Source organism: Acomys minous (genome assembly GCF_964271855.1).
Source record: "Acomys minous genome assembly, chromosome: 17".
Taxonomy (NCBI): Eukaryota; Metazoa; Chordata; class Mammalia; order Rodentia; family Muridae; genus Acomys; species Acomys minous.
Genome location: NC_140500.1, coordinates 51,211,307 through 51,225,989, shown reverse-complemented (window position 1 = coordinate 51,225,989; position 14,683 = coordinate 51,211,307). Strand labels below are relative to the sequence as shown.

Sequence of the window (14,683 nt, the reverse complement as noted above, 5' to 3'; positions counted from 1 at the left end):
TTTGCTTACGCTCCTACGTGTGCCCTGAGTTCACGAGAATCCAAGGTGACAGTGTCAATGACCACCCACGCTGTGTGGATGGAGACCTCCTGTATGGAGGGAGGAGGCCTCTTCTCTCAGTAGCTACAGACGGCCTTCACCCACAGAGCCCATGGCTGGGCTGCTGCAGGTTAGGCAAAGCCCATCGTGGACCATATTAGGCATGCACCTCTTTGCCTACATCTTCGATCTGGCTCCCCCACCAACCCCCAAGATTAACCCTCATTCTCACTTCCTGACTCTGGGACGGACCCAGAGTCGACGTGTAAGTTTCCCAACACCAACTGGAAGCTCTGCACACATCAGGGGTTCAGTTTGCACAGTGTCTTTCATCTGCAGTCAACTGTGGCTTAGACATACCACATAGAAAAAAAAGTTTCTACATTTAAAAATACATGCCACTCTGAATATGAGGCAACATCTCACTACCATGCTCTACCCTAGTGCGTACATGACTTGTTCATCTGTCCAGTGTACCCCTGACACACACACACACACACACACACACACACACACACACACACACACACACACACGGTCCTTAGTAACTCAGCACATCCCGCTAGTACATCAGTTGCTGTGCCATCACAGTTTGTGTTCGAGGGACTCTGATGTAGCCCAACACTACATCACGGCGCCTGCACATTCACTTCATCATGCAGGCATCACGCGTTACACCGTCACAGGACGAGGAGAGCACAGAGTGTCTTTACAGCACACGATCACACACCTTATAGCAAGCATATTGCTGAGATTGCTTTGATTTTATTAGAGGTTGCTGTTAATCTCTTCCTGTGCCCCTGCTTATAAATGAAGCCGCCATAGGAGTGAACCCGCAGAGGAAAGGCAGTGTAGTCAGAGTTCGGTACTGTCTGAGATCTCGGGCATCTATTGAGGGTCTTCAAAGTACAAGAGGGAACCGCTGCATTTGAATGACAGTCATGATTTGTCTTAGGTAAAGACAGGCGTCTGGGTTCTCTCCATTGTATACAAGGAAGTGCAGAGAAACTTTGTCCCCAGGAGTGAGGTAGCATCTCTGGCTTCCATTGGCTCTACAGAGCCAGGTTTAGCGTCACCGGGATTTTCTTTTAGTTTTGTTCAGGGAGAATGTCTTATTCCCAAGCAGGCTTGGAGGAGGGAGGCTTTCAATGGGGGGCAGGGCAGGTGGCTCTGACTGAGAGTAGAGTGTCACATAGTTCCCAGAATGCCCCATGTGGAGCTGCTTATGTGGATATATTAAAGGTGTGAGTGTGAAAAGCAGGTTGTTTAACTGAGGACAGAGGTTTTCAAGCCTTAGTTACTGACATCACCCTGGAAACCGTTAGAGATGTCTATTTCTGGTTTCTTCTATAGCGATTCGGGACATTTGAGGGCTCAGTGTGTAGCTCAGTGATAGAACGTGTGCTGGGTCCTGCGTTTGATCCCAGTGCCAAGGATGGAAGAAGAGGTCGATGACCACGGTTTACCAAGCCTTGCAGGTGATGCTGCAGCATGCGCCCCCTTCTGGAGGATTCCGTTTCACATAACATACATGTGGGGGCTTCTTGTCAACAGAGTTTGCTGTTGTTATTAACAGGCTAATGTCCCCATGACTTTTCAAGTTTTGTTTTAATCTAAAAATATTCTATTTCATATTCGTACATACATATGATATGTTCTGATCAAATCTACCCCATTCCCTCCCTCCGATTCTTCCCCTACCCCTCCACCACACTTCCCTCCCAACTTCCTGTTCACTCCTCTACTTTCTAAAACCTGCTGGGTCCACTGGCAGCAGCCACCTGTATGTGTGTGGATGTGGGGCTATGTACTGGAACATAGGTCATCTCTCAGGGTAGCATCCCTGAGATGCTCCCCCCACTTCCGCAGCAACCATCAACTGCGGATGGCTTTTAAGGTAGGGGTGGGTCTTCATGAGCGTCTCCTCCATCCATGCTGAGCTTTGGGTTGGTGTGAGTTTGTGTGGGTCCTGGGCATGTACCCACGGCCATTGTGAGCTCACAGAATGCAGCTCCAACACTTTTGCTGCAGATGGTCACACATCTTGTGGCTCTTACAGCGTTGACACTCTCTCCTCTGCAACGATGCCTGAATCTTGCAGGTAGGAGGTGTTCTTCAGGAAGGAAATATCATCTGTATTTTTTTTCTAACCATAACAGTTCTGGAGGCACATTTTCATGGATCGCTCCTAGGGGATCCTGCTTTGAGGCCCACACAGCAGCACTTCTCTAGACTGCCAGGCTACTAGGAAACCTGCAGTCCTAGTTGAGAGAGAGAGAGAGAGAGAGAGAGAGAGAGAGAGAGAGAGAGAGAGCGCCACTCTGCTGCAGCGGCAGCTCAGGCAGAATTCTCAAAGGGTGAGAAATAGCCTTGCAGTACTCAATATGTCCATAGGATGGCACCCCAGCCTTTGGTTAATTTTAGCTTTTGGCTGAAATTTTGGTATTGATTGACATAGTCTACCGGAATTGGTGTGTGTGTGTGTGTGTGTGTGTGTGTGTGTGTGTGTGTGTGTGTGTAAATGTAACATATTTACAAATACATCTTACAAAGATGAGTTCATTTAACCACATCTAAAACACTTAAAATTTTTTAATTTCGGTCATTGAGATATAATGTATTTGTCAAAACATGAACACAATAAAATATGCTGATTTTATTTCCCGTTTAAAAAAAAACCCTATAGATCTGGTGATGAGGAGTGGTAGGGGAAGAACATTGTGATGTCAGGGCCTGGTCAAAGGTCACAGTGCCACCTTGGCTGCCTCCTGGTTGGAGGGCAGTACTGTGATTAAATCATGAGCAATCAATGTGACCATAGAATTAGATTTGTGATCCCTGATTAGCTTTGCATCAAAACCAGGACTTGAGGTACAGATAGGATTCTGGAAGCTTAAAAAGGGGTCAGGAAACACATTGTGCCCAGAAACCCAGTGGGTTCCTCCCCCCCCCCCCCCATCTTGGGGCTTTGGGGCAGCGCAGGCTGAGTGGCTGCTTCGTCTGGTTCTCACCTGAGGCAGCATACTTGGAAGGGTTGCCAAGTCCAGCAAGTGGAAGCCCAAATGCCAGTCAGGTGTGAATTTCAGATAAACAACATATTATTGTTACTTATCTTTAGCTGTACAACTGGAAGTTAGGAGACAGGGTGTAGCTATGTAGCTCAAGCTGGGCTTAAAGTAAAGATTCTCCCACCTCTGCCTCCCTGGTGCCGAAGTTACAGGTGTGTACCCCCATACCTGGGGACAGACTGTTTAAAATATATTAAATATCCTATACAAGCTTAAAGAAATAGTAAAAAGCCATTTCACAGCTGGTGTGAGGTTCTAACTTGCAGTTCTCACCAGGTAGCCCCGCCTTCCTCGTCTGGCCACATTATTCTGGACTCAGACCCACTTTCTTTACTCTCTTCCTTGTCTTCTCAACTCACATGTGCAGGGACAACTGACAGGAACTGTGAGCCTTCCTCTATCTCAGGAGGCTGCTTCTTGCACTGGCCTGAGAGCCCAATGGAAGGTTTCTAAGGGGGAGTTTCTGTCCGCCGCTGTCTATCAAAATCACCATGGAGACAGAGCCTGGGAGGTTTGGATCCCTTTAACCTAGTCAGAGGGACCAGAGGGTACATTTACCCTTCCCAGGTAGCTCCGCTGTACACATATACACAGGGTGGGTAGTGACTTTCAGGCTGGGCTGTGCTTGCTGGTCACTTGGGGACCAGGGTCCTAGTGCCTTCATTCCCACCTGCTCCTCCAGGGCTGCTGACATGCTGTATGCACTGGGTGCAGGGTGACAAAAAAAAAAAAAAAAAAAAAAAAAAAAAGGGCCGGGTGTGGTGGCCGACGCCTTTAATCCCAGCACTCGGGAGGCAGAGGCTGGTGGATCGCTGTGAATTCGAGGCCAGCCTGGTCTACAAATTGAATCTGGGACAGCCAAGGCTACACAGAGAGACCCTGTCTAAAAAAAAAAAAAAAGAATTTTTGTAGAAGCTGTGTGTGTATCCCTAACTTCCCAGGAAATATCACCTCATAACCTCTTTCTATTGGAATTGCAGTTGTGTCTCGGCAGAACGAACCAAACCAAACCATCATTTCCCTAGGTTCACACAGGTGAGTTGCACTTGATCAGGAAAGATGTTTGAGCTGTGTGGAGTCTAGAGCCCCTCCCCCGTCCCGGTGCCCTTTTTGATTAGGTAGTTCTCCCAGGTGCTCAGATAGCTTAGCGCCTTGAGGAAAGCTCCAGCCAGGTGAAGCGAGTCCTGCCTCACCCACCTCTAAATCCCTTCCTGTATTTGGGTTCTAAATTTTCTCTCTGGCCCTCTGAAAATAACAGTTTGGTGAGTGGGGACAGCACACCGCCTCCGTCAGTACCCAGCCACCATATTCATAAGAGGAAAACAAGGGTCATCTCCCAAGCCATAGGCAGCCTTACCGGAGACTTCTTGATGTCCGAAACAGCGTAATTCCCTTGTGATGTCCATCTGGCAGACTCGGTTAAAGACAGGCCGGTCCCATAAAGGTTGATGCTGAACCGCCCCTGGAACACAGGGCCAACACAAAAGACTTTCAGCCCACGTGACATACTAACCAAGGCACAGCTGACACCTTCAAAGGGACTTCAGTAAGGAGAAGGGTGTTAATTAATTTTGATGGCCACTAATCGTTGAAGGTATTTTGTTGTTCCGTTGTCAGAGCCAGGCGCTTTACATTCATGATTTCTAGGTAGGGAATGTGTTTACAGACAGGGAAACCCAGGATGACAGGCGATTAACTCCCTCCTGAACACAGAAAGTGGCCCGGGTCATCTTTACTGACTTCTAAATCCTCTCTCACAGCTTCCTCCCGTCGGCCTCCGTAGCACAGCAACCCTGATGTTGCTCACAATTATCAGATTCCTTCCCGACCAAAATGCCACAATGTAATTTTTCTAACAAGATCTAGCTGCCAAAGTTTGCTGGGCTTCCAGTTCCCTGGGGCTAAGAGCAAGCACACTGTGTCCCAAGCGCTGCTGGGTGTGAGTTCAAAGCAGAGGCGCGTTTCCAAAAGTGGCCAGAAGAAGGCGCTCGTGGATTGCTGACGAACGCTCCCACGCCCAGTCCCTCTAACCCCTCCCCCAGCCTTAGTTCAGGGACAGAATTCCCAAAGGCCCCAAGGGTGTGTGGATTGGGCGCTTTGATATTGATTTTTATCTCTAAGGAGCCAGTGCAGTAGAGATACCCTGTAGCAGTCTCTTTTCTCTCCACCACTGGCGGTTTCCGAGCTGAGAATGCTATGTGAACGTGACCGCGCTGCTCTCAGGATAGCTTCTCTCTCCCTAAAACTGAGAACCCACAGCTTTGATGAAAGTTAAAGCAAAGAGGGGATGGAGATGTGCCACTCCTAGCCAAACCCTGGTATGGAAGAGTTAACTCCTTCAGGGAGCGACTAGACCCCAGAGAGACTCACTGGATCCCAGAGACTCTAAGAACCTCAGTTGCTCCATTTATAAGACGGAAGGTAATATACACATCTCCCTCATTTACCGTAGTGAGAAATAAATAAAATAAACCCCACATAAACTGGGTGTGGTAGCCTTTGCCTATGATTTCAGTGCTCAGGAGACTGAGACAGGAGGGTGGTAGTCAAATCCAGGCCACCTGAATTACCTAGGGAAACCCTACCTTAAAACAAAAAGAAAACTTTAGGAGAAAAAACAAACAAACAAAAAACAAAAAACAAAAAACCTCACATCAGTGATACTTAGTAGAAATACTGATATCTGTAATAAAAATACAAGTATCATGTCTGCATTTTCTAAGTATCTGTTCCTGCATTTTCTAATTGTTGCATAATAAATTCTTTGTTTTCTTTGCCCAGCTTAACCATAATTATTTTGGGGAGGGGCTCAGAATTGCTTTGTCTATTTGTATTAATTACTGGTAACTAATATAACATGTGGTATGTTGTATATATTATAATTATATATTTTTATATATAAATATAAGGTAACGCGCGCCTGATACTTGATAGGTTTTCTAGTAAATAGCACATCTTAGGTCTTCAGATGAAACTTTCAAGACGAGGTGTGGCTCAGGGGCTCTTGTCCCTGCCAGTTTCATAAGTAAGAAATAATAAGACTCCCAAATCTTTCTGGAGCCTAGGCTCTCTACAAACATGACACGGGCAAGAGGGTTGCTGTTCATGGCGTCAGTGGTCACAGTGGGGGCAGCGTGTCTTCAGAAGAAATGTGGGGATGTCTGCAGACAGTTTGAGACACCCCAGCCAGGGGTAAGGGAGGAACATACGCAGCAGGAAGACACTGAGGACTCTATGGGACTGCCTATAAGTAACAGGACAGCCCCCCCCCCCCTATTGACAGCTATCCAGCCCTTGTCCTCAAGCTCCAAAGTGTTGAGAGTGAGAAACCTTGAGGAGTAAAAGATGGGTTCAGTCCACAATACCCTCTCCTGATCCGCCTCAGTGGACTGTAGGCAAATGGTTCCTTCTCCAGCCCACCAATACAATGGGTTAGGAAGATCAAACTTTAGAAAAGGAGTCTATGGGATGGAAGCAGCTCGCCCCCCCCCTCCCGATTCCCTCTCAGCCCCCTCCCCACCCCTACTGCACCTAGCTCTTTACCTTGCCAAGAACAAGGGGGTATAACTAGATATTTTTATTGGCCATATTGTATACATGTTAGCAGTCCTTACACTTAGCGGCCTCAATACCAAGGTGTCTGAATACGACTGGATTGAGAGACTTCTATGCCAGCCTCCTCACACAGTTTTCTGCTGCTGGCTTTTTTCTCCTTTTTTTTTTTTTTTTCTCCCTAATTTTTACAAACTAAAACAAAACAAAACAGTTTGTGTGCCCCAGGCTGGAGAGCTTTAGCCTCTGCAGTGCTGACAGCACAGGTGTGCACTCTGCCCTGTCCAGATCCCCCTGGCTACTTCCTTACCTTGTGGCCACTGTGACTCAGGCTAGCAAGACCCGCCATACGTGCCCCACATCACACGGTTACCCAGGGCTGCTCGCTTTCTCCCTGCCACCTGCCTCCCACTCCATCTGTCTTGCTGTGCTGCAGAAGCCACACCTGGTCTGCTTTGGCATTAAAGTTCTCAGAAAGTAGATGCTGCCAGCTTCGCTCCTATTCTCGCAATGCCCGCAACATTCTGGGTGCTCTGTGAGTGAGCACGCTCCGTGTGGTCTTTTAGGTCCGTATTCTCAGCAGGGTGACCCATGTGAAGGCAACAGCAGGCTCACTTCCTCATTCTCCTGAATTTTTCTGGTTGAAGGACCTGCACTTTCCACAAACATCCCAGCTGACTGCCACTCTGAAACCCAAGTGCCCCAGAGAAGAAAAGACCCGCTGGGCCTTCTATCTCTCCTGTGGGATGTATTTTCGCCTACAGTCTTGTCTTTGTCATCTAAAAGGCATTAAGACCTGTAACTACCACTACCGCCTCTTGATTTAGGAGGGAGAGTAATGAAGAGTTGTATATATTGGAGGCTGCAGAAGAGGTACTTGGACCAAGAGGGACCCTATTCTTGTCCAACAGGCGAAATGTGGCAGAGCTTGGCCTGATAACAGAGTAAGGAAGCCACATCTGCCATAGTGGAGATACATCTAGACATCGTGAAATCAAAGCCACCCTGTCCTGAGACATCTGTGTGGTTTGAAAAAGTTAGAATTTCATCTCAAGAGGACGGAAAACGAGATTCAGTGCTAATGTCTTAAGGGCATTAAGCACAATGCCTGGCATACAGAAGGTCCTCAATAAAGGCGCGTGATTGATTTCAGTGTCAGTGGAAACAACACCATGATCAGAATGAAAGAAAAAAAAAACCAACAACATGTTCTAGCCATCTGTTGAGGTGATGGTTCAGGCAATTTACTTGTACTGAAAAATAAGTTTTTAAGGCAAAGACAAAGGATGAAGAGGAAGAAACAGAGGCATCTGCTTTGATTTCAAGTGCACCCATGAGGTTGCAGAATGCCCACAGTCAGGCTGCTTATAAACCTTTCCCTAGAAGACTGAGTTGAAAGAAATAAACTCATGGTTTTCATAAGCACCGTTAGTGCTCAATAAATTCTCAAGGAATCCTGAAGGAAGTCCATAGAGTGTGAATCCTTGGCTGAGGGAAAATATAAACCCTCTCCCTGGCATAGGGTTTTCCTACTTAGCAATTGCTTCTTATCAGAATTTAGTAAATGAGTTCATGTCTCTGCATTATTAAAATAAATGAAAACAAATTACCCTTCATTTATTGAAGAATTAACTTCCCAAAGGCAATGCACATAGAAATGAGAAAATCCTGAGACAGCTGAAGGCAGGACAGGGTCAGCGTCTATGCCACTGAAATGCAAGCCACACTGGCAGGGTGCTTGGAGCCATCCAAGCTCTAAAGACACTGCACCGCAAACCTTCAGAGTTCCTGGGTGATGGAGGGAAACTCCTCTTTAGCCATTATGTCCTTTGCTTCCTTTCTTTCTCCTACAGGGTGCCCTTGCCAGGCCTCGAGAGTCCTTCCTGATGCTGTCCTAAAGCTTGAGGCTTACAAAACACTTTGAGAACACGCCTGCCTTAGAAGACAGTTCAGGTGAGTTTGGACGAAGCTGTGGTTGGGGACAAATCCACCCAATCCCTCAGAGAAAAGGCTTGGGATTTCAAATGCATCCTCCAATCCCAATGCCCAGACTTCTGAATGCTCACAAGCGGGGAATTCCCAACACAGCCTAACAGCACGTTTAGAAAGACCTCACTGGGACCAAAGGAAACAGTGGGCTATGTTTTCCTGCCCTAGTAGAGTATGTTTCATGTTTGTCCTCTGCGCCAAATGCTGGAGCTTCATTGGAAGACCATTGGCCATTTTGCAGAGTTAGTCCAGGCTTACTAGCACAGCATTGCCCCACAGTCTGAACCTTGGGAAAGGCAAGAAACCCAATGACCACAGAATGGGCCCAAGAACTGAGGATGCCAAGCTTCCATCACTGGTACGGACATTACAGATTTTATACACCTGCAAAAGAGAGCTGGGATCAAAGACACCCACAGAGCCCAAAGCTGCAGTCTAAGGGGCTCCTAGGATGTCCTGTCATGGCTCTATATGTTTCACTCTCCTCGGGGGCGATGGGCCCCTTGAGCTTGGACAGCATGGACATTGTGAATCTCCAACAACAAAGATACAACCTGGCTCAGAGAAAGTGTAAGGGAAGTGCCAGCTGGGAGTGTTCTAGAGGCCCAACCTTTACAGAGCCAGAGGATGTCCATGTGCACCTTACACATTCTGAGATCAGCAGTTCCAGTAATTATTTATTTAAAACCACAAACACCCCACTGATATTTAACAAAACAAAACCTCCTTTCAGGCTTTTTCTCTACCAATACACATGTAAAAAAGCACAGGGGAGAGAGAGAGGGGTTGGAATGATGTAATACAGTACTCATAGGAAATTCTTAAACAAATTAAGGACAAGAAACCAGCTAGTGGGATAGTTCAGCTGAGCAGCAGACGTGTAGCATGCAAGAGGTCTTGGATTCAATTCTCATCATTAAAACACATCACACACATACACACACACACACACACACACACACACACACACACACACACACACTCTGAAAAGCAACCCAAAACACATAGATGGGAATCATAGTACATGCTATACATTTGATATTGGTTTCTTATTCATAACCCCATGTGTGCTTTTCTATATTTTATAATATTTAGTTTATAATGACAAACTGGTATGCTGAGGCTCACGTGTAATCGTTTTTCTCTTGTTTCTTTGTTTGGGCAGGTGTTGGGGACTGAACTTGAGGTCTTGTGTATTAATGGTAGCCAAGTGTTTTTTGAGGTAAGGTCTAACTCACTAGGTTGTCAAGCTTGTTTGGAAGTCATTTTATAGCCAGGTAGGCTTTGGACTTACCATCCTCCTGCCTCATCTTCCCAAATAGCTAGGCTTCTACCACCAGGACTGGCTGTATATTGACTTTTTTTTTTTTCTGTACATTTCTTCCGATTTAGTGACATACTGTTGGTGACACTTTAAATCAGTTATGGGGAGAATATTTATACCATTGATGCCGGAAAAATGCTACAAAGCATAAATTTTGTTGATGGAAAGTCTATCATTGGACATTAACCAATATTTTACTGACTGCAGTAGTCACTTATTGAGCCATAATTTATTAGGTCTTTGCCATCCAACACTTGATTTGCTCATAAGTCTTGACCATTATACCTGATGCATCTTGCTGAATATAGAAGTTATGCCTGTAATTGTGAGGGGTTCTAAGGAATCAAATTCTAGGGCTGGACCCCCAAAGCATCTGTGAGGCCCTGAACTGCCCCATCAACTGTTCTACCTATAAGAACACATGGACGGAGAGGCCTCAGAAGCAGGGTGGGTGCAGGATTACCGGTAAGGAGTAAGGCTTAAAGACATACCTGTGGGCATTTGGCCGCACTGTAGCAGTCCCCAGCAGTGGCAAAAGGAACCGGATGTCCTTCACTTGTCCTTGCAAACTCTAAGTCGGTGGCTGTGGGGTTAGGGAAAGGGTTAAAGGGAGAGGATGAGAGGAAGGGGAGAGAAGTAGGGAAGGGGTGGGGCAGTGATAAAGAGAAGGAAGAAGAAGAGGAAGAAGAACAGGGAGAAGAGGAAAAAAGGAGGAGGAGGAGAAAGAGGAGGAGAAGGAGGAAGAGGAAAAGGAGTAGAAGGAGGAAGAGGGAGAGGAGGAGAAGGAGGAGGAGGAAGAGGAGGAAGAGGAGGAGAAGGTGGAGGAAGAAGAGGAGGAGGGAAGAGTAGAGGAGGAAGAGAAGGAGGAAGAGAGAGGAAAAGGATGAAGAGGAAGAGGAGGGAGGAGAAGGAGGAGGAAGAGGATGAGAAGAAGGAAGAGGAAGAGGATGTGAAGGAGGAGGAGAAAGAGGAGGAGGGAGAAGGAGGGAGGAGGAGGAGGAGGAGGAGGAGGAGGAGGAGGAGGGAGAGAAACAATAACTTGAATTATTAGTCAGCAAATGGATCCAGATGTGTGCCTGTGCTTTTCCTGCTACAGCTGTGGTTCTGAGGCTTTCACTGGGCTTTGTCAGTGCTGACTGTCTGTCTTCGCAGAGTATGGGAGCCAAAAAGAGGTTTAAAGCGACCTTAGAATTGATTCCTACATAAATATGAACCAGTTAAGTGCAGTGTAATTGAGCACGGGTGAACCTCCTGTTACCCTGCAGCCCCCGCCCCCCACCCCCTTACGGACAGGGCGAGAAGCCAGGGAAATATTTCCAGCCACTTAGGGGTCATCCCCGAAGTTTCTTCTGTCCTCCTGTGGCCTGGGCCCTATTCGTGCCAGAATGTAGAACAATTGGAACACACATCTTGAAATTATTAATGGCAACTTCTCAAGTTCGGGGCTAGCTTATAGTTTAAAAAGGCAAAAAGGAAGCCACTAAAACCAGTGTTGACCCATAGTTTTCTAACCCCATTGCTGCTCCTCACAGCTCCACAAATACACAGGAGGATAAACACCGAGCTGCATAAGGGATGCAGGTGGTGGCTGTGCTGGCTGGGCAGATTTTTTTGCTTACTTGGTTTTTTTTTTTTTTTTTTAAGTCTTTCTGCCCTTTCAGGAATGGCTGCAGGCCTAATCCTTTCCACAGCAAAGCCTGCTTTTGTGGGAAAGAAATCTGGGACTCCTCCTGTTTTCAAGCAAAGACATCCTTGGTCATTTCAGTAGCTCTTTGCTGGGGTCTTTCTCTTTTTAAAGCTTTCAGGAGCATATATTAATTACATCTAACAATGGGTTATGGCATCGTTATGCACACATATGCACACTTATAATATCTTTTGACCATAGTCGCCCCATTACCTTCTGTTGTCTCCTTCCCCTTCCCGAGTACTTTACCTTCTCCTTTGTGTGGGACCCAATAAGTTTCATTGGAGTCACTTACAGGAACATGGTTGAAGGGTTATTTTTAAGGGCAATTTACCCATGGCTACACCACTAAAGAAAATGTGTCTCCCTCCCTCAGCAACTTACTGCCTATAGGCCCACAGTGGGGGTAGGATCATAGGCCATGGTTGCTAGGACCACAGGGTCATGAGCCCCATCTCTCCGTGATGATCTAAAGGTGGGGCGTTTTTCCTCAACAAAGAAACTGCAGACCCACTGCATGTAGCTCTAATCTATATAGCTGACAGCAAATAAAAAATACCTTGGCACAGATCACACATAATCTCACTCAAGAGGAGACCAGGGTAATATTACGGGTGCAATGTTAATGAGAAAAAAAATTAATTCTTCATTATTTCAGTTCTTCCTCTATTTGAGAGAGTGTGTTTAGATACTTTATCTGTCTTTACCGGCTCTAATGATTAATGTGCCCAGTAGAACGAGAGTGCTGGCCAGAGTATGAAATCAGACCATGCGTAGGCTTGTTAGGGAAGGTAATTCTGGATCCATTTTTCTTCCATAAATCAACAATCAGATAAAATTAGTTTTCTGCCTATGTGTGCGTGTGCTCTGTGCCGGGGAGAGCCATCTGGAGGCGAATGTGTCCTACAAATGACTTTGCTACGGGGTTTCCTAGCTGCTGTTTCTTCTGTTCTAGAAGCTTCTTCCTGCTCTATTGCTTTACCTATATAGACACCCAGTGTCTAACCCCTTCATGACCTTACAACCCTGGCCCAAAGGCCACGTTTACTAGGAATGAGGGAAAATAAGAGATAAATATTTGTTCATGGACGTATCACTGATGCATGTTGGGCCTTTTGAGGCCCTCATTCAATGCAAATTCCATGTATACCTGACCTACGCCAGCCACACTCCAGGCGCTCGAGTTCCGCTCTAAGCACAGTGGACAAAGCCTTGGCCAGAGAAGGATGTAGTAGGGTTGTCACTGCTGGCCTGTGATCGCCCTGTGTGACTTCCCTTCCGTAACCTACCTGCCTGAGGGACCTGTGTCCCCGCAAGGGGAGAGGAGGTGCGCACTGCCGAGGCTTGCCTCACCGAACTTACTTATAATCTGCATGCTGGTCAGGTCGATTCGGATTTTCTGGAAACTGGAAAAGCCAGCAGCTGTGTAATCCTTCCGGCAATGGCAGTCGTCTCGTCGGCTCCCGTTATAGGGGCATTCTGTTGGGTTGTGCAACCTAAGCCGTGGAGAGAGTGTTGTGGTAAGAGCCAGAGCCGGCCGGTGGTGGCGCACGCCTTTAATCCCAGCACTCGGGAGGCAGAGGCAGGCGGATCGCTGTGAGTTCGAAGCCAGCCTGGTCTACAAAGGGAGTCCAGGACAGCCAAGGCTACACAGAGAAACCCTGTCTCAAAAAACAAAACAAAACAAAAAACCAAAAACAATAAAACAAAACAAAAAAAGAACCAGCAAGTTTTCTCTAGGGACCTCCAGGCATCGAAGCTCTTCTGGGACCGAGCCTCCTACCTGTGCCCGTAGACTTCGGAAAAATTCTCGGAGTCACCGTGGGCCAGTGTCACATACTCCTTCGGATAGTCAGAATGCATCCCTGCGCAGAATACCTACAAGAAACACGAGGGGGGAAAAATGCAACAGAGGCACTCGGGAAAGAGCGGTGAGCGCAGAGCTTGCCGGGAAAACGGTCTGCAAACGATGACCCGCTGATTTCAACACCCACCTTTAGGGGCTTCCCTCTAACGGCCAGGAAATATTCACCATCTCCAGTGGCGCCGTTGAGTCTTTTCACCTCCTTGCAGTTCTGGGGCAACTCACCTAGGGAGGACAAATCATAAAGGACAAATCAGAACCCACACAGAAAAGCTGGTTGTGAATGCGTGTCGTGTAATCCTTGAACTGGGGAGGTGGAGACAGGAGGACACTGAAGGTCCACGGGCGACTGGAGCTCTAGGCCCAGGGAGCAATGTCGCCTCGAAAGGAAGGTAAAGAGCGACTGAAGAAGACACTTAAGGTCAATCCCTGGCCTCCAAACACTTGAGCACACAAGCGCACTACCCCACCCCACCCCACCCCCGCCTGCCCGGATGGCACAAACACATCCCCCAACCACACAGAGAATCACTACATTTCTAAAGAGGACAGACCACTAGATGAGCAGAGAAGCTTTGCCTTCTGTGACAAAGAAGGCTTCAGTCAAGTGACTTACAATTATAAGCATTGCGACAGGGTTTTAGCTCTTCTGGCTTTAGATCGGTGGGGCACAAGTGGCTGGGTTGGTCTTCGTTCGTTAAACACTGCACAGACCTATGCATGACGCCCACGCCGCAGGACACCGAGCACTGGAAGGCAAAGGAGAATAACTGGGTGGCTCTGGGACCCGGGAGGTGTAAGCATCTAATGACCTGAAGGTTGGAGCCCTAGGCTGTGCAGCAAACAAATGGTGTTTCCTGATTCCTTACTAAGACTAGCTGTTGTGTTAAGCTTTACATATATGCACTTAAGCATTACATATACATATATATATACATATATGTATGCAACACACATACTATAAATGTATAAAATGCACATTTCTATATAAAATATATACACACGTGTGGCATACTGTTTGTAGTTAAACACACATTTTCCTCCCACCTAAACTGCATAACAACCCCATGAGACAGTCCAGCCATCACTTGTTTTTACAGATGGAAGATCTGGGGTCAGATGTTAAGGAATTTATTCGAGGTCCTCGTGAAGCTGGGATT

At 47.0% G+C, this 14,683-nt stretch overlaps 1 protein-coding gene across 2 annotated transcripts in view; it reads right to left on the bottom strand.

Annotated features, from left to right (window-relative positions):
* The window catches only part of ADAMTS9 (ADAM metallopeptidase with thrombospondin type 1 motif 9), a 166,776-nt gene that overhangs the window by 11,697 nt on the left and 140,396 nt on the right, over positions 1-14,683 (bottom strand). For both annotated transcript variants that reach the window (XM_084766612.1, XM_084766613.1), the window contains exons 33-38: positions 14,140-14,272; positions 13,654-13,748; positions 13,443-13,537; positions 13,022-13,155; positions 10,464-10,555; positions 4,465-4,569 (exon numbers count right to left, since the gene is read on the bottom strand). In XM_084766612.1, the coding sequence (XP_084622738.1) occupies positions 4,465-4,569; positions 10,464-10,555; positions 13,022-13,155; positions 13,443-13,537; positions 13,654-13,748; positions 14,140-14,272 (654 nt within the window). The remainder of the gene's footprint in view (positions 1-4,464; positions 4,570-10,463; positions 10,556-13,021; positions 13,156-13,442; positions 13,538-13,653; positions 13,749-14,139; positions 14,273-14,683) is intronic.